The sequence below is a fragment of the Alternaria arbusti genome (genome assembly GCF_024043155.1).
Source record: "Alternaria arbusti strain BMP 1465 chromosome Unknown scaffold_10, whole genome shotgun sequence".
Lineage (NCBI taxonomy): Eukaryota > Fungi > Ascomycota > Dothideomycetes > Pleosporales > Pleosporaceae > Alternaria > Alternaria arbusti.
The window spans coordinates 720,810-746,683 of record NW_026249950.1 but is presented as its reverse complement, the minus strand read 5'-3'; the positions used below and the strand labels follow the sequence as shown (position 1 = coordinate 746,683).

General features: G+C 52.4%; 9 protein-coding genes across 9 annotated transcripts; 3 read left to right on the top strand and 6 right to left on the bottom strand.

Annotated features, from left to right (window-relative positions):
• Positions 1-317: 317 nt before the first annotated feature.
• On the bottom strand, positions 318-1,359 carry J4E86_007514 (uncharacterized protein; the record flags this gene model as incomplete). The annotated part of the gene is made up of 3 exons (XM_051448033.1): positions 318-362; positions 423-1,105; positions 1,161-1,359. The coding sequence occupies 3 exons, from the start codon at positions 1,357-1,359 to the stop codon at positions 318-320; spliced, it is 927 nt and encodes a 308-aa protein (XP_051300971.1).
• A 2,813-nt stretch (positions 1,360-4,172) lies between these two features.
• Positions 4,173-7,304, bottom strand: J4E86_007513 (uncharacterized protein; the record flags this gene model as incomplete). Its single annotated transcript, XM_051448032.1, has 4 exons — positions 4,173-5,762; positions 5,822-6,556; positions 6,603-7,157; positions 7,224-7,304. The coding sequence occupies 4 exons, from the start codon at positions 7,302-7,304 to the stop codon at positions 4,173-4,175; spliced, it is 2,961 nt and encodes a 986-aa protein (XP_051300970.1).
• A 1,206-nt stretch (positions 7,305-8,510) lies between these two features.
• J4E86_007512 (uncharacterized protein) lies at positions 8,511-10,351 on the bottom strand (the record flags this gene model as incomplete). Its single annotated transcript, XM_051448031.1, has 6 exons — positions 8,511-8,657; positions 8,708-9,800; positions 9,867-9,921; positions 9,977-10,070; positions 10,150-10,217; positions 10,246-10,351. The coding sequence occupies 6 exons, from the start codon at positions 10,349-10,351 to the stop codon at positions 8,511-8,513; spliced, it is 1,563 nt and encodes a 520-aa protein (XP_051300969.1).
• A 581-nt stretch (positions 10,352-10,932) lies between these two features.
• Positions 10,933-11,805, bottom strand: J4E86_007511 (uncharacterized protein; the record flags this gene model as incomplete). Its single annotated transcript, XM_051448030.1, has 3 exons — positions 10,933-11,403; positions 11,454-11,525; positions 11,578-11,805. The coding sequence occupies 3 exons, from the start codon at positions 11,803-11,805 to the stop codon at positions 10,933-10,935; spliced, it is 771 nt and encodes a 256-aa protein (XP_051300968.1).
• Positions 11,806-12,649: 844 nt separating this feature from the next.
• Positions 12,650-14,278, bottom strand: ERG6_2 (Delta(24)-sterol C-methyltransferase; the record flags this gene model as incomplete). The annotated part of the gene is made up of 4 exons (XM_051448029.1): positions 12,650-12,802; positions 12,849-13,025; positions 13,075-14,131; positions 14,211-14,278. 4 exons carry the CDS (start codon positions 14,276-14,278, stop codon positions 12,650-12,652), a joined length of 1,455 nt encoding a protein of 484 aa, XP_051300967.1.
• A 1,336-nt stretch (positions 14,279-15,614) lies between these two features.
• On the top strand, positions 15,615-15,957 carry J4E86_007509 (uncharacterized protein; the record flags this gene model as incomplete). The annotated part of the gene is made up of 2 exons (XM_051448028.1): positions 15,615-15,696; positions 15,752-15,957. 2 exons carry the CDS (start codon positions 15,615-15,617, stop codon positions 15,955-15,957), a joined length of 288 nt encoding a protein of 95 aa, XP_051300966.1.
• A 261-nt stretch (positions 15,958-16,218) lies between these two features.
• J4E86_007508 (uncharacterized protein) lies at positions 16,219-17,603 on the bottom strand (the record flags this gene model as incomplete). The annotated part of the gene is made up of 2 exons (XM_051448027.1): positions 16,219-17,271; positions 17,355-17,603. The coding sequence occupies 2 exons, from the start codon at positions 17,601-17,603 to the stop codon at positions 16,219-16,221; spliced, it is 1,302 nt and encodes a 433-aa protein (XP_051300965.1).
• A 3,402-nt stretch (positions 17,604-21,005) lies between these two features.
• J4E86_007507 (uncharacterized protein) lies at positions 21,006-23,216 on the top strand (the record flags this gene model as incomplete). The annotated part of the gene is made up of 2 exons (XM_051448026.1): positions 21,006-21,041; positions 21,090-23,216. The coding sequence occupies 2 exons, from the start codon at positions 21,006-21,008 to the stop codon at positions 23,214-23,216; spliced, it is 2,163 nt and encodes a 720-aa protein (XP_051300964.1).
• Positions 23,217-25,059: 1,843 nt separating this feature from the next.
• Positions 25,060-25,584, top strand: J4E86_007506 (uncharacterized protein; the record flags this gene model as incomplete). Its single annotated transcript, XM_051448025.1, has 2 exons — positions 25,060-25,409; positions 25,464-25,584. The coding sequence occupies 2 exons, from the start codon at positions 25,060-25,062 to the stop codon at positions 25,582-25,584; spliced, it is 471 nt and encodes a 156-aa protein (XP_051300963.1).
• Positions 25,585-25,874: the final 290 nt, after the last annotated feature.

Sequence of the window (25,874 nt, the reverse complement as noted above, 5' to 3'; positions counted from 1 at the left end):
AATATCAATGACATGTCTGATAATGTTCATACGAACATCGTTCGATCGATCAAAGAAAGTACACTTAGCAAATGCTCACAAGTCGCGAAGAGGGAAGAGTTGGCAGCAGAGATTGTTACATTGCTGTAATAAGTCTTATCTAAACCATGATCTAGTAGACTAAAGGAAAAGGAAAGCTGGTATCACTCCACCACTCTCTGTGTAAATGCGAAATAATCAAAGAAGAAATGAAAATCTGAGTTGTCCACAACTCACTACAACACCACTCACTCCGCAACCATGCAACAAGATCTTCTAATGAGAAAGGAATATTACATTTAGTACTTGCGTACACGCCTTTGAATAGGAGTACCGACAGTAACCTGGGCAACGAATTAGTACATGTGATCTGACAAAAGCATGGCAGGGAGGGAAGAGCATACCTTAGCATCAAGAAGGCCCAGATCAGCATTGATCTCAACGTTGGTGGCACGAGGCGTAGCGTTCTGAGCAGGAGGCATCGAAGTGTTACCGGCAGATGCACCAATCTCCAAGATGTTCTCTCCACCGAGGGTGTTCTGAATGAAACGGGAGTTGAACTTGACAATCTTCTTGATAGCGTTGAAGTCCTCAACAGAGACGGGAAGAGGGTCCTTGACAATGAGGAAAGTGACGCCCTCGGCGCAAGGAGGGGTGGTAAGCGAACCGCTGTACGTCTGGATATCAGAGGTCTTGAGCGTCTCAACAACGTCGGTGAAGTCGATGCCGGAGGAGATTGTGGTCTTGGTGCCGGGAGTGGCGATGTCGGCGAGCGAGGAAGACAGCGATTGGATCATGGAAGCGGAGTCGCCGGAGGAGATCTCGAACATGAGCGCGATGACGGCGAGTTGGCTTTCGTCGTCGACACCCTGGTGCACCATGTGGATCTCCAAGGGGAAGTATTCGTCGTTGATGTGGTGCTCCGAGGGGGTGTGCATGTGGAATTGGACGAGGCGGAAGTTGGTGCCCGCGTAGCTGGTTGTACCATTGACGACGACTTCGATGGTCGTTCCGAGGTTCTCGAAGATTACTTCCGCGTCGGGGATGTCGAGGACGGGGCGGCCGGAGGCGGCGGTGATGGTGGCATCTGGTGAGGGTATTAGTGGAAGTTCTTTGGGCAATTGAGAACTAGAGAGACATACCAATGTTTATGGGAGACTGGTTCGTGCCAGACTTGCATGCTTCGTTCTCAGGAGCAAGCGAAGCCCAGTTGAAGGGTCCGTTCATGGGTCCATAACCAAAGGTGTTAACCTCAACGGTGTCTGCGCGCTTGAACTTGGAGAGGCCGTGAAGGCAGGTCGCGGATGCGGTCGACGCAAGGAGGAGTGCGGAGAAAAGCATGATGAGCGATGTACTGGACTGGACTGTAAAGAGTGAAGGATGCTGTAAAGAAAACACTGAAGGAGTGTGGAAGGCTGCTGCTGATGTTTCCAAAACACACTGCGGGATGGGTCGTACTTAAGCAAAGAGACAAGATAGTGTATGCCTCAGTAATAGAGCTTAGACAAGAGTACGCGCAAGATGCCTTGGTAGCGGATGCTGATGTCGACCGTGCAACACGAACGAATGTGGAGTATAAGAGCAAGACAGGATCAACCTAGTCGTATTACAAGTAAGGCAAGAGAAGGACAAGACCCGAATAAGCCCGAACACCTGGAGGCTGAGCCAAAGAGAAAGTAGGTACAAGGAGGAGTTCGGCGGCAGAAACGGACCGTATTAGAACGAACAAGATGGAAGAACGGAAAAGGCGGCTAGAATGACAACTAGAAGGCTTGAGATGCAGAGCTAAGCACAAGATATACCTACAACCCATGAGCAATGCTGTACAAAAACGCTCCTCGCTCAAACTCGTTCCGGCCGGTCGCATGTCTCTACCTTGCAACGAAAATCCTCCGCAAACTAGACGCGCAGGCCAAGAAGACCAAGTCATACATCAAGAGACCTCCAGAACGCCATTTCTTGGCCAGTGTATACAAGACATGCGAGGAAGGAGCGGGAAATTTCCATTACAGGTAGGTGCCAAGTTGAGTATGTGGTTAAGGAGTCGCCCAGAACGATATTGAGGGGCTAAACAGGGGTCAAGACTTGTGACATTTGCTTGGTATGCTGAGACGTTGACAGCCGTCCTGCCTGTCGGAAGCGAGCAAGGTCCATGTTGGACCCTATGCTGACGGGTAAGTTGGACGTGCTCTGAGATGACAGATAGCAAAGCCACGAGATCTGTGCCAAAAAGAAGGTTCATCGGTACAGTGCCGAATGATGCTGATGCGCCGTTGTCCCAATTGCGCAAGAAACCCTGAAATAATTAGTCGACATAACCACCTACTCCAATCCTTCGTCCAAGACCTTTCTCCACATTCTCGCGCGCCAAGTCCAAGAATCGTGTGATTTCTCCAAAATAACCCCAAGCACTGCAAGCAAGGCAGCCGAAAAGCCGTCGAGCTGGCTTCGCCACTGAGTAGCAAATTACCCCGAAGGAGCTGAAACGCTTGCAGAAAGCGCGCTTTCTGGACACGTCGCTTGGCGAAGCCCTCCAGGCATATTCGAGGCTCTGCTTTACGACGTGCGACAGGGATGCGCAGCCTGGTGTATTTTATCCATGGATTCCAAGTGGCCGAACCAAGAGCGATAGGTCGCACACCGCTGCTACTGTATCAGGTTGTGATCAAACCGATCAAGCGTTCGCCCACATGCTCCTTTGCACTCGCGAGATCAGTCCACTTGTGAAACTGTGGGGTCATCGTGAGTGCGTGGCTAAGTCGAAATGAGGCAATGGAGAAAGGGAGGCGAGTCTCCAATGCGTTTCTCGTTGCGCCTCCAGGCCGAAAACCAACATCTAGATGCTGTCGTGAGGCATATCTTGAGGGGCTTGGCAGGCAAAGATACATAGTACACGGCGTACGCGGACGCCAAGCCGTGATGATGGCGCGTATGGAGGTGATGTTGCTTGATGGTGAACAGAATTGCTCGCCCATGGCACCGGATACGGATACGGCAGGTGGCCGGCCGCGGTAAGCTTGCGCGCCACGTGAGCCTGAGCAATAGCCACAACCACCATCATCATTCCATCACAGTCATACCACTTCCCACTTCCCACACACCCCAACTAACCGTCTTACTTTCCCGACTACCAAGATCACCACCATGTACACGTGCAAGGAGCAAAGATCGCCGCCGTTCACCCCACTCGACAATCGGCCGTTGACCCAAACGACGCGGTCCGACTCGCAACCTTGAAATCTCCGCATTCCAAGCACGCAAGCCTCCCCCTTCCCTGCCCTGAGCTGTAACGGCGAGCCGCGCGGAAACCCAGTGACCAGCCAACCCTATAGCGCTGCTGCTTGCAACACCACGCCCAGCATCACCATGCCGATCTTGGCACTATATTCAGATTCTCGTCGACGAGGTACTGTAGAAAATGACCTGACTATCGGTCTAATCGTCGGAACGTCGCGCTTTGTCGACTTCTTTCTCACAAGAACCCTGCCAAGTGATTCCACGTGGTCCGTCGCATTCGGGCTTATGCTTGCGAGGCGCCTTCTCCTCTCATGCGACGGTCTTGGTCGGTCTTGTTGTCGCATAGGCAGCGTCGTGGTGTCTTGTATACTTGTGTGCCCAGCTTTGGGTGGGCGGAGGCGGAGTATTATGTCGTACTGTCGCCAATGCTCCTGCTCATCCCGTGTCCCCCTCGGGCTGCCTTCCCGCTCTTGGCGTGTCGGCCTTACTAACATCGTGTTGTGTTCCACGGCGTGGGCTTAGACGCTCTTTGTCTGGATCTTGTGCTGACGAAGCTCATTGTTTGGATGGTTGTTGCTTCTCACGTGTACCAATCATGTACTCAGCATTACTGTTGCCAGTGGCTTTCTCCTTGCTCGGGGAGGTAAATTCACTAGGTCTCACATCGGTCTTGTTGTCCACGTGGGAGGGATGGTGACGAAGTGACCGGTGACATACCATCGGATCCAGATTCAGTGCTTACCCACCACAGGGTGAGTGGATCGGGACAGGATGCAACTGGAAGCATCATGGAAGCCAGTCTCTGCATGTTTCTCGGAAGAATAGATTGACATCACACTGCATTGTATCTTGGAACCATTCATATAGTTATACAAACATTATGATTAGATCTAGTGTTTTGTCTATCCTACCAAGTATCATCCAACATGTCTAAAGCGCTCATAACTCGTATCCTCGTCTTGAGGTCCACGGTTGAAATATTCCACGCCACCATCCCTTTCGTCCGCACTGACAAGTGGCTGGCGGCTAGTCGTACCGTGCAGTACGGCGTCAGCATCAAACGGCGTCGCCGGAATGTCGACATCGATGCCAACTTCTTCGAAGCCTTCCTCAGGTCGCGGCGTCTTCTGGTATCCCTTAGCGTATGTTGTCCCCTGTTCTAGTTCCTCCTTATCTCCTAGTCTTGTTCGACTTGACGCCCTCGACCCTGACGGTGAGTCCCGGCGTCCATACGGACCCATTTCGGTGAGCGTTGTGAACGTAGATGGTGTGCCAGGCCTTGACATGTCCTCGGGTCGGCCGTATAGCTCCCCGTCACCTCCAAATTGCTCACGGAACTCCGCACGCTTCTTGAAGTTCTCAAAGTCGAGCTCTGACTCGGTGACCACTTCCATGTGCGGCATCTCCGTTCCACCAGTCGCATGCTTGCCTGGCTGGTGAGTGTCCATTTCGGTCATGAAGTAGTCGCCGAATCGATCGTAGCCTGGTGTGGATGGCATGGCACGGTCGGTCGAACGGCGGTGAGGTGCATCGAAGATGTCACGATCAGCATTTGAACGGTGCCCGTATACCTCTTTCAGGAGGTGCTGAGACTTTGCGTGGACCATTGGCGTAAGCAGCTTCTTGTAGAGCGCGGGATGACCATAGCGGGACGAGACCTTGGTGCTCTTCTTTGATTTCGGGTGATCCACGGAATGAGAGCCTTCGACATCGGAATAGGGGAGCGTTGAGTAATACAGCAGTTTGTCGTCGAAAGCTCGCCTGCAGTACCACTTGAAGCCGAATAGTAAGAACGGCAATGGAATCATTGCGTAGAGCATGTTACCAGTCCTCACTTGAACATTGTCGAAATCGATCGACCCGACACCGTTTGCTCCAACAACCAACGCGATGACCGCGTTTGCGAAACAAACCGCGAAAAGCATGCGATTGACCAGGAGCTTCCAGAATCTACCGCCCGACTCGGTTTTGGTGATGAAAACGTACTGAAGCAGATACTTCTTGAAGACGGAATCCATGGCAATATAAAAGGCTGTCACCGGGAAGATGATAGGCTGTAGTGTGCCCATGCAGAGACCAACCGTCGATACGAAGAGGTAGTTGTTGTAGTAGTCGGCATACGGGAATGGTTGCGGTGCACTGAGTTCGATGAGCTCCCGCGGAGTTGGTGAGAAGAAGGTACGCTGAATCCAGGACCAAGCGAATATCCAAGCTTGTGAGAGATCGATAGCAGCACCGAGGTTGCGTTGCATTTGCCAGGTAAGCCAGAATGTAGACACATTACACAAGCCAGTCATAACCTTGGTGAACAGATGACCGTCCTGGATGGCCTCCCACACGCCTTGATCCTGGGCAGCAATGACCGCAGCCACGAACCGCCAGGCCGAACCGAATACGGAAAAGACAAGGAGGTTGTTGAACACAAAGAAAGAATAGAGGCGAGCAGTGACATGGCGTTCTCTGGATGTCTTCGATACATCTCCAGAGTGCGTGAACAGTCGTCGAAACTAAAATTGGGGATATCATGTCAGCTTACAGGTCAAGTAAGGTTGTCGGCTATACTAACCACCACGGGTACTCCCATATACATTAGAGTTTGTACCAAAGGAGCCAAGATACCCTGCGCAATCGCCCAGCCAGTGGGATGAGCTTGGAGATTCGTCATGAACGCTGGCCAAACGAGTCCCAAGTGGGAGAAGTCTGACAGGAAAACCGAAGTCAAGATGTTGGGCACGACAAAGGCGATGGTGAACAAGACAACCCAAAGACCGTCCCAGAAGGCACGTATCCTGCGAGTTCTCCGTGTCATCGGGAGATTCTGCCAGAGCAGGTCGTGGGGTTTGGGCGCAAGGTAAACATCGCAGCCAGCGGGGCCCTTCTTCTTCGTCGCATACGCAACTGCATGCGCATCCTCGATGTGTGCGTAGGATGCGAATCCATATGGCATCGGGTTTCGCATATCGACACCCTCCCGCACTTCCTTGATCGTCGTCTCCAGCCTGGATATTCGGTCCGTGAGGTAATCGATCGCATCTAGTTTTCCTTTGCCATGGACTGCCTGATCGTCTTTCATAGCCTTGCACGTCGGGCGCTTGGCGGGTAGCTTATTCGGGTTACTTAGGTACTCAGCCAAATGCTTCTCGAGCAGGCGGACAGCATCATCATGCGCCTCAATTAGCTTGGGCAAATCCTTGACATTGCGTCCAATAACTGTCCGGGGTATACTATCGATAGGCTTCGCCTGTTCGACAAGCTCGACAAGCCCAGCGTCGGTCCGCGATGATTCGGGAACGTGTGTTAGCTATCTGATGTCAGCTTGATCCCTGGAATGTATTAGCGATACTTACTAGTAGCGTTCGCGAATGCAAACTGGACTTGTATTCCTGGGTATTGAAATACGCGCGCCTAAGCTTCAGAACGGCCCTGTAGTTCCACCAAAGGAAGAAGCAAACAGTCCCCTGGATGATATACGCCACCACAACGTACGCCCAAAACTTCCTTCCAAAGATATACTGCGGTGTGAACTTCATCAATGTCGGTATCTCCTTCCACTGCTTGTACAGCGGCAAACCCCCCACAACATTGACCGGTATCAGAATGCCACAACCAACAGCCGTCAACACGATGAAGATGTTCCGGAGCATTCGAAGGAACCGTAGAAACACGACCGCATCCAGACCGATGGTGTCCACCAACTCCTGCTCTTTCACATCCCTAACCGCAGACAACCAACTTAATGGCTTCTTGTCCAAAGGCTTCGGTCGGTGTTTCTCATCGGCATGTTTCGCTCGTGGCGCGTAAACTCGCGAGTTGCGGGGTCGAAGGAAGCAGAACACCACGACCAGCAGACCGGAAATAACGAAGGAATAGACAATAGCGGCGTAAATCGAGTTCTCTTGGATCTACGCAATAGTCAGTATGCGTATGCGCGACGGTAAACATATGGTATGTCGTCGATCTATACGTACTTCGCCTTGGAACGGATCCGCAATCAAGTCGAGAAACTTATCAGTCCCACTCTCGCCATTCTGTCGCCTCCAAACATCCATATTGGAACTTCCCTCCTCTTCAAACGAATGTACTCAGTAGAAGTCGCTGTAATGTTCGGTCCCAAGAACTCGAAAATGCAGCGAATGAGAAAAAAGGTCGTAGTGTGGTTGGACAAGAGAAAAGAAAAGTCACCCAGGGAATAATGTTCACATGAGAAGGCCTAATTAGATCCACGCAGCAAAGACCAGACCCTCCCAATAAACTCCGGACGCGTAACGATCCCCCAGATGCTCTTTGTTGGGAAGGCGCATCAGGGTGCTAGAACACTCTTTCTTCCGCTCGCCGCCGCCGAAACGACGTCATTCCCGCCGCTAACTTGTGGGCCTCAAACACTGTCTGTGGCCGTCAAAGAGACAGTCCGCGTCAGAAGCTTTGAAGCGTGCTGGCATCATCGTGCGAGGTGCAATACGATCTGGGCTTCTGTCTAAAGCCGAAGCCTAAAAATAGTTGTTTCGTGGGGTCATGCTAGTTTGCATGGTCGAGACTTGGGACCGAAAATTTTTGGTGCACTATTACTGCATGTATCTTGTAGGGGACTTGGCAGGGTCCCCCCAAAGTAGCAAGAATTGAATGTGCGATAACGCCTATCGCATTGATGTAACCCAGATGATGATCAGCTCGAGTGCAGTGCTGTGATGGACATCTGATGTGACCAAGTGGGACGAGATGGGTGGAGAGAGCGGATCGTATCGCTACGTCATCGTTCCAGACCAATCTGTTCCAGCGCAAAGGCTACGCAGCAGGCGCGCATGTGCACGGGAAGTCGCACTAGAAAGATGCTATAGAGGCGGTGCAAACCTTTCTAGTGTATAGGGTCTACCTTCACAGGGACGTAAATGGAGTCGTGAGCGGATGCAAGACAGGGAGCATAGCTGTTGATCGCATTTCAAATGAGTAACACCAATACGTGGACAGAACAGCATCGTATACGTTCAAAGCCCGACCTAAGCTTGCTGCCCACTCAAGCCAACCCTACTCTTATCCCCATCAGTCCATCCACGCGCACGCTAACCATCGCCAAACATGCTACATAATCATCCACAAAACGTCTCGCAAACGTCAGTAGACACGCAATGCACGTCTCTAGCAAGCCCCAATTTCCACCCTGGAAAGAAACGAATCTATGGATATCAAGAACACCGAAAGAAAAAGAAGGAGAGGGTATGCAAAGTTGCGGGGAAAAGTGCAGAGGTGATTTTTTATCCTCATGCCTTTTCCTTCTTCTTTTCCTTCTCTTTCTTGTCGTGGTGGTGGTGATGCTTATCGGCTTTGGCATCCTTCTTAGCGGCGGCTTCGGCCATGAGTTGTTCAAAGGCCATGAAGTCACCTTCTTCTTCGGGGTCGCGCTCAGCCTGTATCTAGTTAGCACACATTTGTTTGAGGTGACAAGAGTTGGACATACCTTCTGGAACATCTCTCCGATGATCATCAGAGCGTGTGCTCGCTCCACTCGCTTCTCCAGCTTAATCTTCTTATCATTAAGGACGGTATCGCACACGTCTCGCAGTACGCTCTGAATCTCGAACTTGCTTCCCCTCCAGGCTGCGGCGAGAATCTTGCCAGTAACTCTCTTCTCATATTCAGCCTTCTTCTCGTCTGTCCATGCCTCGCCACCTTGCTCCTCTAGCTTAGCCATTTCTTCCATGGTAAGCTGTGCGTCTATGGCAGCAGACATAGTGGACCAGGTGTCCTTGACGAGCGTTCCCTTATCCTTGATGCGTGAGAAGAAGCCAGAAATCCCGAGGAACTTTTGCGACTTGAGGAACGAGGAAGCCTTCATGATGTATGTGGCACCGATAGCGTGAAGGATTTCAAGACCGAATGACTCCATCTTGAGGTTCTCGATTTCGAGGTGAATCTTCTCCTTGAAGGCAGCGGTGACATCGGTCGCCTTGTCGGTTTCAGTCCACACTGAGATACGGTCGACAAGCTTCTTGGCGAGGTTCGACACACGTTCGTCGCGAATCTTTTTACGCTCCATCTCATATGCCGCGAGCTCTTCCCGCTGCTCCTTGGTAAGACCAGCCTTCTTTTTCTGCTTCTCCCGCAGCTCCTTCTCAGCATCGGTCATGCCTTGTGCCTCCATACGTGCGTCTTCCTCTGACTTGTCCATGATAGCTGCGCGGATTGGTATGCCTTGTGTTTTGGGCGTGCTAGTTCGGGATGGGGGCGATGCCGCTCTGGGCGCGGTAGACGACTCGGCGGCGCTCTCAGCGTATACTGGAGGTGCTTCAGCATACACGGGCGGTGCATCTGCTGGCTGTGCTGCTGCGCGCTCTGCTGCCGCTTCAGCTTCCTTGGCCTGAGCGGCAGTACTTGGGGCAGCGGTCTCTGTGGTGCCAGTGGCTGGGGTAGTACCAGCTGCGGCAGCTGCTGGGTTCTTCTCGGCTTCGACCTTTTCAGCTTCTGCTTGAGCGGCTGCTTCTTCTTCCATCTCGCGTTGAGAGATTTCCATGGTCTTGGTCAGGTCCTTCATCAACGAGATCTCACCGATCCTGCGCGTGTCAGCTCTCTCGATCTAGTATAGATATCGCTACTGAGAGCCATGGGGTATGACCTACCAGTCCACGAAGGCCTCTCCACCAAAGATCATGGTGAAGAACTCGGATGGGTCCTCTGTTGTGTTGTCAGCGGCGTGTCCTACATCCGTTACTCCAAGTATTGTGCATACCGAATCCGCTACTAGGCATCGCGCCCTCCTTGCCATATTTATCGTATGCTGCGCGCAGCTGGTCGTCGCTGAGTATTTGGTACGCCTCGCCAATCTGTATCGCCGTGAGCCCCGCAGTCCTCTTTTAACAGCGAGCAGGCTCGCCAAACACTCTAGTCTGGTGATGAACGTACTTCTTGGAACTTCGCGTGTGCTGTCTCGTCGCCGGGGTTCTTGTCTACGCCAGAATCAGTCCGCGGGCCTTTAAGCAGAGTCGTTGCGCAATGTACCGGGGTGAAGTTTAATAGCGAGCTTGCGGTACGCCTTCTTGATTTCGAGTTCTGTTGCGGTGGGCGGCACGCCTAAGGCGTCGTAGTATGCAGTCTCAACGACCATGGTTACGAATGTGGGTTACGAATGTGAGTGACCTTAAGTGAGTGGTGGGAGAGATCAAGAGCGTATGCGTTGGTTGGGCGCGCGTCGGCGGGCTACACTTGCCCGCCGTGAAAATGCTGCACCGCCACAGCCGACGTCACCACGCTAAGACCATGCGAGTGCCTTGACAGGCAGTCACTTATGCGTGAGCATTGATTCTGCATTCGTCCTGTAGTAGATGGAGACATGATTTTACCTGCAAATAATTGCTTTTCAAATATATGTTCACTCTCATTCGTAGATATGCTAGATAAGAGAGCTAGTCTATACAAGCTCAGAACCCCACCCGTTCGAGGCAGACCCGCCATGGCCGTATGATTCGTGTGGAGAACCCAGTGTCACCCTTCGCCGCCCATGCAGACGCCATGCTAGAAATCCAGTCCGTGTATCATGAACCGTTAAGTGAGATACTTTTAGACCAAACAGGGAATAAATCGAGAAAATGCAGCCCAGGGGTGGGGTGCGCCGTGTGTCCGAGGACGACGGAGGATGTTGCAAGTAGCAAGCATCGTGTGGCAGACTTGGATGTGTGGTGGAACCTTTTAGACGCTGAACTTGGCCTTCGCACGAGTGCTGCCCGCGTTGGCAGCCTCGGTGTGGCCAGAGAACTCGACAACGTCGTTCTCCTTGAGCTGGAGCGCCTGCTTGAACCGCTTTCCGATCTTCAGCAGAATTTCCTTACCCTTCTCCTGAGTCCTGGCCTTGCCTGCATCACCGGGGATGGCGCGGCCGACAGTGCGTGTCCACAGACCGATACGGTAGAAACCTCGCCTCACGTTGACGACGACACCCATGACCTCGTTGTCGTCCTCATCCTCGAGGTTCTCCCCGATGGCAGCGAGCATGACATGGAGCCAGAGCGCATCGATGTTGACCGACTTCTTCTCCCTGAACTGGAAGGCCCATTTGCCGCCGTGCTTGTTCTGCGGGTCTTCCCACTCAGGCTTGATGCCCTTCTTGAAGAGGTGGTAGTCGGACTTGAGCGCGAGGTCGGATGTGGGGGTGATGTTGTTCTGCGCAGTGTTAGTCTTGCGGGTTGCGCTTGCTCTGCAGCGCAACTTACGTAGATGCCCCAGAACTCCTCGACCGAGTCAAACGAGATGACTTCCTTCAGCAGCTCGGCCCAGTTGTCGCCCTGCACCTGTTAGCATGGAACAAGTCACAGCCGAGGCGAGACATTGTCGTACCTTGCCGCTCGGGGGCTTGGTGAACCACAGCGTCCATGTGTTCATAAGCGGGTGCTTGACGTTGAAGTTCTCAGGGTCGTGGAAGACGGTGCGGATCTCGCCCTCGCCGCCGGAGTTGGTGGTGGAGGATTGTTCCTGGCCCTCGCCTGAGTTCTCAGTAGGCGAGATGGGGATCGTGTCCAGCGGCACCTGCTGGTTGGCGTGCGATGCTGATGCAACTTCGGCCATTGTGGAGGTTGTGTTTGGGGATTTTAGGGAGATTATGTGGTAATGGAGCGGTAGAGAGGCTCCAAAGACGATGGCAGCGGGTCGTGTGGTAATTTAAGGCGATTGGTGGTGGGCGGGATGAGGTGAAGGTGGGGCTGTCGCAATCGCACCGGGCGATTATACGGGACGTGTCGCGGGCTTGGGCTGCCTGTCTTGCGGCGGGTGAGGGAAAGGTCGAGTGTGCGGTGGACGTTTGTGGCGGGCGTGTCTGTCGGGCAGAATATGCAGTGCAGTCGCAATTCGTGTGAACCGTTTAGGCTTGCTTGGCACGGACCTCGCGCTACACTCCCGGGGCAGTTTCAGAGATGACACAAGGAAGGCATAAAGAAGCAACAGGTTGATGTCATAGCAGAATTAACTTCAGGACATGTCAACTAGCTGATCTTTCCAGTCATGCACATTGTACGAAAGGGAGACTAAATAGGAGTTGCCAAGAATTTCTTTTTCACTGTTGGGCTGCAAATAAGAATCTGCAAGAAGACATCTTGAGGGTTTCTATTATCCAAAAGTGTTCAGTTATTTTATACGATGTCCACGTTACCGCTTGAGACAAAGTCCACGATGTACCTTCTCTTAAGCAGCCTCGTCGCCGAGCAAACGCGTTTTAATATAAGCACATCTACGGCCCAACCTCAGCTATGAAAGAGCAGGGTTGGAATTTGACATCCGTGCTATGTTATTACCTTCACCGTCAGTCGAGCCTCAAAAATGGCGCGAAAAGTATGCATTAGTAAGTTATATATGCCCAGTTTCCCTAAATGGCAATATCGGTCGCCCGTATGATACATAGAATCGTGGGAGACGCTCATAGTTCGCTCTTGTTCAGCGTCTCATGGACTTCTGTAACCGCTTGAGGTGTCTTGTCGAGGCCCATGACTCCCATCAGCTTGCCGAACTCCATCTTGAATTGTTCGTAAGCGATATCGAAGCGAGCACCACAGAGCCAGGCGACGAAGAGCTAAAAGCTGTTAGCAATTTCAAAGCAGCATAGTCGGGATACGTACCATGAAAAATGTGATGACCAGAACTGTACCAATAACAGCGGCGACAATGTAGACCAAGTCCCAGTTGGCCTCGGAGTCCTCCTTCCGTTTCCGCTCCGCCTCCTCGATGGTGGCAGGTGCCTTCTTGTCCACTGGTGGCTGTTGCGACGGGAATATCGACTCGATGAATTGCTCAATCTGGGATTTGTTAGTATGAGTACATTCAACTGGACCAGTCTTGACTTACCCTTCCAAGGGTGATGCTGATCTTGAGGAAGTTGGGGTCGTGGGGGTTGTTCTTCCTCGCAATCTTGCGAGCATACCGCCTGAAGACCTCGCAGACAAGCTGCAGGTTCTGTGTCGACTCAACCATCAGCTGACACGCCTCGCCCTTGGTGATCTTGACGTTCTTCTGGAAGAGAGCGTAGTTCTGGAAGCAGGTCTCGAGCGTCGCGATAGCCATGGACTGTGGGATAGCGCAGAAATTGAACACACTCTGCTCTCGGAGACCTGCCAGGTAGTACAAGCAGTCGTCTGCCCGAGTCAATGCAGTCAGAATCATCTCTGAGCTACAGTTCAGGGCCTGCTGCTTGTTCTCGGGCTTGAAGAGATCCTCAAACTTGTCCACGTGCTTCGACCAGATCTCCCTAGGCCAGAATCGTCGTCCGTCGTCCAGGTCCTCCTTGATGTCACGAGTGATGTTGACCTGCTGGAGGAATTGACCCATGGACTCCATCAACTCTGGTCTCTTGAGCAGCGCAGCGTTCGCCAAACCAGCCTCAACGAAGAGGCGCGTGCAGCCCTCACCAACCAGACCTGCGACGTAATGGCAGTACAGTTCGTAGTCCTTAATGGTGTTGACGCCAGCATTGAACTCGGCGTTGTTCGCGTAGTCTGCCATGCCGTTGCCCATCTTCTTGGTAATGTCCTTGATGATGTCCTGGTAGACGGGCTTGATCTTCTTGAACTCCTCAATCACCACGTTGAACTCGACCAGAAGCTGCCTATCCTTCTCGTTGGGGCCGTTCTCTGTGTAGTTCCATCCATCCTTTTCCAGAATCTCGTCGAAGTTGCGGAGGATCGGCTCCTTCTTCTCCAGAGGAATCGTCATGTCATCCTCGATTGTGTCCAAACCGCGTAGGACCAGGTAGAATAGCGCGACGGGCACCAGAAGGTCGGGGTGCAGTTCGAGGATGACGGCGGCAAAACTTCGACTTGTCTTGTTGAGGAAGTGGAAGCATCGTTTAAGGGATTCGCATTCTTTCGATTCGTCGCGCTCGTGTACTGCGTTGTGCCATACCTTCCTAGAGAGTTGTTAGTAATGCTCAGGTTTGCGCAGATCTCCGGAGGCGAGCAGAGAAGTCGCGATGCGTCGTATCTTACCATTGAATGATAGACCGTAGCTCATTGGGGTGGACTACGTAGTAGAGCATGCTCAGAGGGCTCGGCATGATGGGCGAAAGGAAAGGAGTCGTGGATTGGGGGGTAGAGGCGGATGGGTCGACACGTGTAGTATTGTCGCGAGATGCAGACCAATTCGGCGACAGAAGAATGAATCCAAGAAGGAGAAATTATCGCACCTTTACCCACGAGTTGAAGTGTGTTTTGGGCGCGATGTGTGAAGTATGGGAGCGTCTCCGCAAATTACAACAATTGGACCCTGTAGCGCACGGCCTTAGCAACCCGCTGTCTGCACCTTCCCCTCGGATCAGGGATGAGAAACACCGAAAACACCGAACGACGCATCTGGATTTCCGGCGTCGAACAGCGCTGTAGAACTGGTGAGATTGGTGGGGTCAATGATAGTATTCAGTCAACATTGCAGCCCTTTTACCTTTTTTCGTCGCGCTGAACACCGAACTGGTCTCTTCTCTACAGCCAAGAGAACAAACATCCAGCTTGGCAGACACAATGGCTTTGTGGTAGAAAGTGTCGTTACTCAACACACAATCTACTTTAGACATGACCTACGTCAGCCCTGAGATGTAAATTGTCCAGTTCGACATAAGGGTTGGTTGGTGTTCTGCTTGCCCTCATCGTTAGCTTTTCAACCTTACATGTGGGCGACGTTCCTCTCTGCCCTCTATGAGGTAGCTGGGCCCACTAACATTCGAAAGCACACGCTCCTTGGATTCTGCACAACACTCTCGGTACCAAGCCTCCATGTGGTTTAATCGTATTGATTTGCCTCTGACAAGTCTGAGGCTTAACATGTTGAGCTCGCTCTGCTCTCACCCGATTAGACATCGCCCAGCCAAAACTACCATCATTGCGATACCTCTCCAACTCCGTGAATTTAAACAGTGCAACAACACCTCGCACTGAGACACGAAACCATGATTTGAACTTCTCATACAACCTTAGCGCAGCTTGACAGTTGACAGTCGTTCGCATGCCCGCCCTGCGATGACGCCACTTCCAGATTATCGATAAGCGACACCCTTCCTTCCTTCCGCCCCAGAAACGGCAAGAGCAACTCAACCCTCATACACACTCGAAATTATGACATCCACACAATCTGCTCCAGTAGCTTTACCGCGCGTCGCAATCACTTATTGCACGCAATGCCGGTGGATGTTGCGGGCTGCGTATGTACGTTCCGCCGAAACCATCCGCTAGCAGGACGTTCGCTAATGGGTGATCAGTTTGGGCAAGAACTTCTATCGACATTTGGGTTGCAGATTGGCGAGATCGCGTTGATTCCTGCGACGGGAGGGTTGTTTACTGTTGAGTTGGTATGTAGGAAATGAGGTCTGTCGTAATGACCACTGACTTGCCAAGACATATATGCCGCCAACGGAAGAGGGTCAAGATATTGAAGCCAAGAAAGTGCTTCTCTGGGATAGGAAGACTGAGGGTGGATTTCCCGGTTCGTGATCTCAGCGCAAACTTGTTAGTGGTAAAGAGTGGCTGACGTGTTACAGAAACGAAAGTATTGAAGCAGTTGGTGCGAGATCACATCGATCCATCACGAGACTTGGGACATTCCGATAAGCATGGAAAGAAGAAGGAAGACAAGGCAGAAGACACGAAGCAGGAGTCAGAGGTGAAGCAAGAGCAAGGTCAAGCGAGCGAGAGCGGACAGGTCAAGAGAAATCCAGATGGCACTATTTGTGAAGACTGTAAATGAGTTTGACGGGGGTTTCATTTGCTACACAGTAGACCGAAGTTCGCAAGACAACCCATTTCACCGTACAAATTCCACTTATATGCAGGAGTGTTCTGTAACGACAACGGATGCAAGCGCTCAGATCCACCCCTGTACCGCATCGGTGCGCATGTAAAGAAGCAAAAAGACGGTGTACCCCTATGCACTATCTTTGGAGTCGTGGCTTACAGTAGCAACACCAGGGTCCACTACCGTGGCTCGAGCTCGCATTGCTCATGCTTACTACAGACCACGCTTGTCGACCTTGTCGAGGCGCTTCATGAGGCGAATGTCCATACGGTGCATGTTCTTGCGCATGTGCTCCAGCTCGCTACGCAGTTTCTCGGTGTGGCGGTTAGCGTCCGCCATGATCTCTGGAACGCAGGAATGATCGTTCCTTGTCGTGCAACCCGTTCCTGGTTTCGGCGTTGATGAAAAGTAGGTACCCTCCTCGTTGGGAACGCCCAGTGCTTCAACTAGATTGTCGATTCGGAGACCGTGAGACTCAGAGGCGAGTTCGAGCTCCTTGTAGTGCTGAGCTAGCTCATCAATCTTGATGGAGTAGAGCTCGCCGATGAGGTTGGTCAAAGCTTGCGCACGCTGGACGAGTGAAAGAACCTGATAGTGCGTGCCGTTGGAGTCGGCCGGGAGTGCGAGACTAAAGCCATTAGTGCCGTACATGTGCGCTGCTGCAAGAGCAATGACAGCGCTCGTCGCGGCTCCAAGCACTACTTTGGCGATAGTCCACCAGGAGCTCTCGCGTGAGGCGCTCAAGCGGGCTTCGCTCTCTGCGATCAGCTTTTCGATGATGGGGATATCGCGGCTATGACTGGACTCGTCGATGTGCAGCTTGTTGCGGAGCAAATCGAGAGCCGCATACACGCTATATGTTGCCTTGGATCCATGCTTGAGAAGCTTCCTGAGCTCTTCCGTAATCTTAGCCTCTGCGTCAATTGATACGTTGGTCTCCTCGATGTAGTGGGTAAATTGTTCGTTCATCGCACCCATGCAGAATACAGCGGCCTTGCTGACAGTAAGTGACATCTCGGTAGCCCGACTCAGATATGTCTTGACGAAGCTAGCAGGAAGATGAACATCCTGGAACTTGGCGCCTGCTTCGTCAAGATTGGCAACCGCACGATCGATGCCGCGGTAGCCTTGGAATCTGGCCCACTGGTGGATCGGCTTGCGGTCTTGGTTCTCGGTCTTGACGTATTCATGAAGCTGAAGCATAGCCGTTTCCACTCCACTCATAGAGCCGAGGATGCTATCCACAACCAGACAGAGTTGCTGAGGCTAATACAGGGTTAGTCAGGTACCACGCATGCAGAACAATGGATAGTTACTGTGACTGACGAAGCAGAACCCTCCAGGCTCACCTCATCCAGGCCGATCCTCTCGTTGTGGGATGCGATCGCATCATCGATCGTAGCGCTTGTTTCTTGCTCCTTGTCAGATGCATCCTCCTTGCGACCAGCCCCGTCGACTATGGATTCATCGCCTTCCACTTGCTCCTTGTCATCTGTCGGTTCTGTGTCGGGACGCTGCAACGAGCTGTCGCTTGTGTCGTCCTTGTCGGCACTCCGCGTTATGCTCGCCTCGCTGCTAATGCTGCCGGTGCTACTCATGTTGGTGATAGTTCGAACGACTGGGAGAGAATCGCGAGAGTAGTCGAGCTGAGGCTGATGTGAAATAGTGATTGTCAAAGTCTGATTTATTGATACAGGTGATGTGTCGACTGCTTGGGGAGATTAGAGTCGTGGTGAGCGTGATTTGCGCTCTGCGATGATTGGACAAGCGCGCTCACTTTACTAGCGTGGTTTCCTGTTTGAGTTGTATGGAGGAAAGCGCAAGGCAACCGCCCTGGAAAGGACGAGTGAGTGTGAAACCATTGTAAAGAGCAAACAAAATGTTGAAATGGAAATATCAAGAAAGACGTTGCACTTAAACGAAGTGGTCGAAGAAAATTCAGAGAGGAGGCTGTCGAGATGGAAGCTGGCAGTGAGAAGTGCGAGCCCGCAGCTCCGAGTGTGACGCCTGACACAGCAACTGGGCAAGACGTTGAGGATAACAAGCTTTACTGACTCAGAGCAGCCTACTCGTTGCAAAGTGAGGCACCACAGATACCTCCATGGTGCTGCGAAAGTCGAAGAAGCTGCTTGTTACCACAACATCCAGGCCTAGAGATGAGTGAGACAGTCTAACGAAGCAAACGACCAAATACTGTTCACATTAAGATGATAGCTCCGGATTCCTGTCAACAAAGCGTTCAAAGATATGATGCGCTCCATCTGCAGCAGTAATGCATAATGCGGTGTGCTTCATGAAGATTGCATCGTGTCCGCAGAAGCGGGATGCTCACTGATGGGGGAAAAGGACGCGCGGTTGCGACTGTACATATGCAGTCAAGGGTCACCTGCATACTCCATCTGGTCGCATGGTCATCGATCGTCTGGTCGTACACCCATAACTTAGAGCCGGGGAATAAGCTGGTGGCCGCGGTAGCATATGCAATGCAAAGTGCTTATTTGTAATGCATGAGTCCTGCGTATCAAAGCAAACATATTCCCTAGCTACATCAATGCTGCACAATGTAATCTGCTGGCCCAAGACTTGTGGACCTCGAGATAATGTCCGAGCAGATTCGTGTGGTAGTATGCCTTGGACGAGACTGTATGGCGGGAAGACTGTCTCGGGTGGGCTGGGTGTTGTTGCCGGATGCCGTGCGTTCGGGACGTTTTGAAGGCGTCAGGCAATGCGTACTTGCAGTGGTCAGAGCCTTAGGACTAAATTCTCATACATGGCGGTGGCACGACCGTCGGCGTGATAGGTCAGGATGAGCAAGCCTCCAGCGCAGACGCTGATGCCGTGCTCAAGATCCTATGTTTCATGGTCAGCAGCGTACGAGCTATGATTACAAAACCTGCGGTGTGAATTCTGCATGTGTTTGCTGTACTTGATAGAGTTTCCGTGACCAAAAAAGAAATGTGGTTAAGCGGGGACAGGCCAGCGGCCATCGTCATCGAGCTACTCGAGCATCTTCAAGACGACTTCAATAGAGATAACGCGGGACGTCGATAGCTAAGCGGCTGGTGCGATCGGAAGCCTATGGCAGCGGATTGAGTTGTGATGCGTGGACGAAGGATGCCAGCTGCAAGCGCAGTGAGGAGAGCCGAGCACCCTTGGGCGACGATCATGGCGTACGCCACGACTTCCCCACCCAACCTCTCGACGCGACATGTCATTCGTCGCGCTTCGCATGATAGCATGAACGACTCTGCTGTACGTGTCGAACGCGATATCTGATCCCCGCGAAGTCCGACATTACGCATCCATGTTGACCGATTGCTCCGACGATGGAGTCGGCGATAGGTGCCGATAGGTGAGGTTTCCTTGCGATGCCACAAGAACGCCACCCCTCAGTTGGCGAGATCGTCAAATTGCCCAGTACCGCCCGGCACCGTGCCATCCGAGGAATCTTGTCAGATCCCCAGAAACGTCTAATTCCCCGCATATGCTCTACTGTACTGAGGCTTGTAAGATCTGGGCTGAACACGTCTCAGCTCCGTGCATTGGCATCCTGAGGCTGAGCGCGCTGAATGCAAATTCATCGGTCTCGAACACAAGTGATCACGACAACTGCAGTGACTACATGATCTGGATCGAAAGACAAATGCTTGACAGCTCGATATCTGACGCTAGCAAAGCAGCCCGCGCAAGCCACGAGCGGTCGATCCCCCATTTGGGCAAGATCGCCCCATCAAGACGCTCAATCGGGCTCGCAAGACGCAGCCTCGCCAACCAAAAGACGCCATCATGAGCCGGACGGCGACGCGTCCCAGCCGTCACGATAGCTGAGGGCGCGACAAGGGTTTGTCGACATACAATAGTTGCTTTGTCCCACGCCCGGCTGCGACAGACTTCTGCTTAGTTTCGACTCCATCACGGCAGACTAGGCATCCCTGCCGCCGCTCGTTGAGCAACTCAATCTGTGGTACTACACATGCACACTCCTATTTAGATCAGCATGGCTTCGGAAGCGATCCCGTCTTGTCAGGCCAGCATTGGGGAAGAGCCTCATGGATATCTAATCCCCGCCCGCACATCGTCCCTTTCTCGTACCCTTTGTTTCGATGACCCTAGGACCTCGAATCAGGTAGTCTCCGCGGCATCGACAAGTGGATCTACACTACCTCACCATACCAGCCCACCTACAGCCGCACGTCATAGCTTCGCGGTTGGCGATCGCGTCGCCTCTACATTAGTAGAAGATAGTACCGGCAAGGGACCTCTCAAGGCCACCGAAACGCGACCAAGGTCCGCCAGCTGCCTTGTAACACCGTCAAAGCCGATGCATCCAACCAAAGTACAACGCTGGTCAGGCTTGACCCGTACTGTGAGCGATTGGGATCATGGACTACGCAGGGTATGTAAGAAACTATCAGGGTAAAACCAAGCTAATGACGCGAAAGGATCCAGAGTTATGGTATGAAGAAGGAGACTGCCTCGTGCATCTACATGCGAAAGGAGTCTCGCGTCGTGGTCCATCCTTCTGCATTCCGTTCAGGCTTCTACGACAGAAGAAGTGTGAGGCGATACTCCAACTATGTGATGCGCAGATCGCGTCTGCTCCAGGATCCGCTTTCCAGCACCTGAGACGAATGCCCAGCTCCCTTACCAACGCCAACGGGGAACATAGCATTGTTGAGCTCTTCATCCCGGCTCCAGAGGAATTATCACGAGAGAATTCATTTAGACGGCACATTGCGACTCGCAACTTCTTCGCCTTCCTGCTGGGTAAACCACTGGTAGGCGATCATATGGGCCAAGCATTTGTAGACGTCCAGGAGCGTTTACACCACTTCCGTCCAAGTCATCCAAACAACCACCAAGACTTTCTGGACTACGCTGAGAACCAAGGGTACCGGGATCTGGTGGAATGCACAGACTATGCCCTTGCAAGCCTCTACTATGCTGAGCATTTTAAACTGAGAGACATCTGGGTCGATGCTTTTGCTCATTGCGTCGGGATGAGCGACAGCTTAGTTCTCAGTCCGGAATACGTGGTATGAAACCCGTCAACTGCTACACGCTGCTGTACTAACACATTGTAGCTGACTTCGAAGCTCACCAAAGCATTGATCACCCGCGCGCATCTCGAAGTCGATGGCCATCTCGGGCGTGTATCTACCGCACTGAGCAGGTTTCTACAGGAAGACCTCTCGCTGACTTACCTCGGATTGACGGACGGTACCAGGAGCCATCTCGATCGGTTCCGCCGCTTCTTGCATACCTTCTACGTGGACAAATTTGGCTATTGGCCACCACCACGGGGTGCCGCTTTTCCGAAAGCTCTGTACAAGTCTATGTACTATGACTTCCAGAACCTGTACGACTACCTCGTAGACACCGACTCGACTGCCGATATCTCCTCCCAAAGACCAGCTAGCGGTGGCATCTGTGTCTTGCAGAACATTGCAACGTTCGATCAACGACATGGCTTCAAGTCTCAGCCGCACCCGTTACCTCTCCTACCAACATACACTTCGCCACTGAAGAGAACAAATTCCCAGAAAACGAACTCCCAAAAGGCCTTGAGACAGCTGGTTCTGGCCTCGCAGTATAACAAGACGCATGTACAGGATACCATGCATGGTGCTCTAGCAGCGGCAACGAACGTTTTAGAGCCCAGTGCGATGGAGTCCAACATCGTGCAGGCATATATCCACTTTGAGAAGGCGCATGCTACCAGCCCCAGTCAACGCCAGGGCAAGGTATCAGCAACAGATGCGCGTAAAGTCAGGTGGCTCTTGATCTATGGCACTCTCCAGTATCTTGTGTCCGCTCTGAGGGCGCCAAAAGAAGTTCGCGATACTGAAAGCCCGGAGTACGCTTTGTGCTACGTTGCGGAGCCCACCTCGACTACCAATAGTGTTGCTACGACTCCTTTGGCGTCACCTCCAGCTAAGACGCCAGTGGCCATCGACGAAGGTCCTGATGACTCTCAAAGCAGTCTATATTCGATAGAGCCAGACTGCCAAAGGGAAGATTACTTTACGCCGCAAAACATGAGTCGACGTGGATCCATGGAGGTTGCGCCCCTTAGGATATCCCAACTACCTCGTTCGTCCTCTGTGCGTTCTTTAGCGCGACGGTCACTTTCTACTCGAGGCTCGCGGAGCAATAGCCTCACAATGAAAACTACACAGAAGCCTGCTGGTGTTGTTCAGGATTCTAGCGACAGGTCGAAAGACTCTGTCCCATCCTCGAAGGATCACGCTCGCCAAACCTCTTCTGTTTATTCTGAGCATTCCACGGCAATCACTGCAGAGAGCGGGGCTGAGCTAGATACCTCCTGGCTTCGATCACGAACACCCTCAGTCACTCGTAGCAGGCAGGGTTCTACAGCAAGCACGGCCGCACGTCCCCGAACACCCCTACTCGATTCTGTACAGCTCGAGCGTGCCACATATCCACTCTACCTGGCGCGCACTGGCGAGCCTCCTAGCCGTTCAGACAGTACTAGCTCTACAGCAAGCTCCCTATGGAGCGAAGGCGCGAGTGTGGTCTCATCTAAGTCCAGCGCATCTGCGGATAGCCCTACTCGTAAGGTCAGCGCCGCAGAAGAGAGTGGGCTTCTGGGTGGACTTGTCTCTTTTGAGTCACCTGGCACTATGTCACTCACAGCACAAAGCCATATACATCCTCTCCTACGACAACAGTCCCCTAAAGCCGAATTTGAGTTTGGTTTCGAAAAGGACGAGTCAGAAGTCACTCACGATGTCGATGAGCACTCCCAAGTTGACTCAACTATTGGCATGGCTGTCTCCACTCCGCCCTCGCCCACCCGACCCCGTATGAACCTGTTTCCCGACACACGACCCACTTTCACTGCCGAAGAGGCACGCGCTCTCATTGCCGATAAGAGACCTAACCTTCCTTACCGCAACAGATCCAAATCTACCTCGTCAGTCTTGGAGAATGCTACATCGCCGGTGAAAGACTCAAGGTTCTCCACGCCTGTGAGCACGACACCGACCGGCTACTGGGAGCAATACAAAGCTACTCTCACGCAACAAAAAGCACGATCCAATCCCGGATCACCCATAGGCTCTACTTCGCCCTCCATGGCCAAGATTCCGACCGCCTTCAGAGCGCCCTTCTCGCGACTCAGACCCCGCAACGAGGAAGACCGCGGCGTCAAGACAGAGCGCCGGTTGTCGACTCTTTGGCGACACTAAATGCAGCGCAACTTTCACGCTCTTCTCATATTCTGTGCTTTACTTCCTTTGCTGTTAGCGAGCTTCATGCATGGTGTTCCGGCGTTCAAAAAGGTCGCAACAAGCATGTTATATACCCTCTCATTTGTTTGGTGTACTTCTCTCATTTTAGCAGAACAGTAGTCATACCATAGCGAAACGATACAACGATCTTCTTCGTATACGCCTCTTCGCCTGTGCCACACCCTCATGGGGCCTTTCTCTCTATCCTCTAAACATGCAATCATCGTTATGAGACAAGCTGCGCTTGCACTATAGCACGTTCGATCGCATCGCCCTCCGTCATCATGTTCCACAACAACGCGTATGCCTGCAGTCAACACGGAATTTGCCTGAATGATATGCGACTGGACACGACTTGCGCGGAGAGGTGTACCGCCTTCTGAGAGCAAGTATCCCGTACAACTGTCGAGGAAGGTCGCTAATACTTGCGAGGTTGGGATAGTTATCGTACATGAGATTGCGATCATCAGTTGTTGATTCGGTGCGACTTCTCGAACCTGCTCCCCACAACGCTGTCAGGTGATACACCAGTGTTCGCGTTGATAGCCCCGATGAACGTCCTTTCGACTGCGCAGTAGCTGTGCAAGTTGTTTGGTAGCGATGACAGCCTACAGTGCTAGGTCGCGTCTCAGCAAAACGCGATTTCCTACTGCCGAGACGCTTGTTCTGGCGTGTTCAGAGCGACCACGAACCGTTCATCGTTACCTTGACGGATGTGCTATGTTGAGAGTTGCCAGCACGAAGAAAAAAAGCATTCCACGCGTATGTTTCCACGTTCAGTGTGTTGTCCATAGACATGGACATCGAACTTTCGAGTCTTGTACAGCGTGCCCAATGACATCATGCCATTTTTAGATTAGGGGCCCGCAAACTTGTCGCACTATCGAAAGTCTCAACAAACATGCGCTCCACAAACGCCTCCTAACACGAAACACACCACACGAGGTTGAGGTGTTTTTCCCATCATGCATACCGTCGCTAGGTGCAACGCAGGAGCCACTATTTTTGGAACTGGGCTTGCGCACTCACCACGACGGTCATGCCGACCGGATTCGCATTTGCGAACAGAACCTGATGTAATGTGGCGCTCGATTAAACAGCGAAGCCCACGTTACGTCAACTGCCAGCCTCGTAGGCCACGCTGCTTGTGGCGTCAGCGGGTGTGGCGTGCGGCTCCGGCACCCTGCATACCAAAGTTGAGGCTCAGCTTCGCGGACCCAAAAATGTCACCGCTCGCAGGTGGTTCCTGCATCACTAATGCCAAGGTGAATTCCACGTCGATGTGCTGGCTCTTTACATGAGCAGTTGCGGTGAACGAATTCACGATCACAGACGTCTCAGTCAATGCAGAGCTCACCTGGGCAACGTGCCGACATGCGAAAACGAGGACAATGCATCAAGCCGCAATATCCATCACAGCATGCGCAACTGCAGTATACGAGGTACCTGCCTTGTTGTTCGACGATCAATGCCACTTACATCACAGAAGTTGTTAGCGGTCAAGGGGTCCACACGTTAGGCTCGGAGATTTGTGCCCACGCCGGTGCACGCCCGTCCGGGGGGCAACATCATTGCCCGAATGCAACCCACCACGGTGAGAAATACGAGGAGGTATGACCGAATCCATGAGCATTGTTGGTTGTTGCTCGAGCGTTCGACTAAGTGACGTTGAGATGGTAATGAAGATCTTCGCAGAGATATAAGTACGGCTCCAGCCACCACATCTTGTATCCATCATCCAAGCAGTCAATTTCCAAACACTTCACCTATCAACACCACCAAACCTCTCAAATCAACCAAAATGCAGTTCTTCACCCTCGCCGCTCTCTTCGGTGCCGCCGCCATGGCCGCACCCGCTCCCCAGACTTCCGACTGCCCTAACCCGGCTCACTGCCAGGGCCCACCAGACGTCAACAGCTACGAGAACGTCAACTTCAAGGACTACACCATCCGCAAGAACAACGGTACCCTCCAGTCCGTCTCATTCAAGATTGACGGCCGCAACGCCACCGACCTTTCCTGCGTCGGCGGACCCTACCCTACTCTCCCCGCTCCTATCGTCAACTGCGGCGACAGCAAGTACCGTTTCGCCATGACCAAGGACATCAACGGCGACTACCCCATCACTCTCTACCACGAGCTTGGCACTGCGTACGTACATCAAGTGACACTGACTTTGGACGATAGACTAACATATGCGAATAGTGTCGGCTTCTGGGGTCAGGGCGTTGTTCCCACCTACTGCCACGCCGGTGGCAACGGTCCTAACGACTTCGTCTGCTCACAGGTTGCCCAGTACACCTTGGTCATTGCTGCCTCTGGTTAAACATCGAATGAAACGATGACCGGGGTTTCTTTGTACATACATACACTTCACAAGTAATATAATACCAATCTGTACATTCATCAAACATTACGGGCTTAGTTGCGCAAAGCCGAATTTGCATTTGTGTGCGTGATGTCGTGGTTGTCGATAAGGCGAACAGCCACGGCATACGGAAGGCTTGATCATGGTGTCATTTTTATGACATCGTGTGAAGGAGAGACACAGCTTGTATCATGTATTGTGTGAGTCTCACCGCCATCACAAGTTCGGGTGACAAGTACTGTAATTGT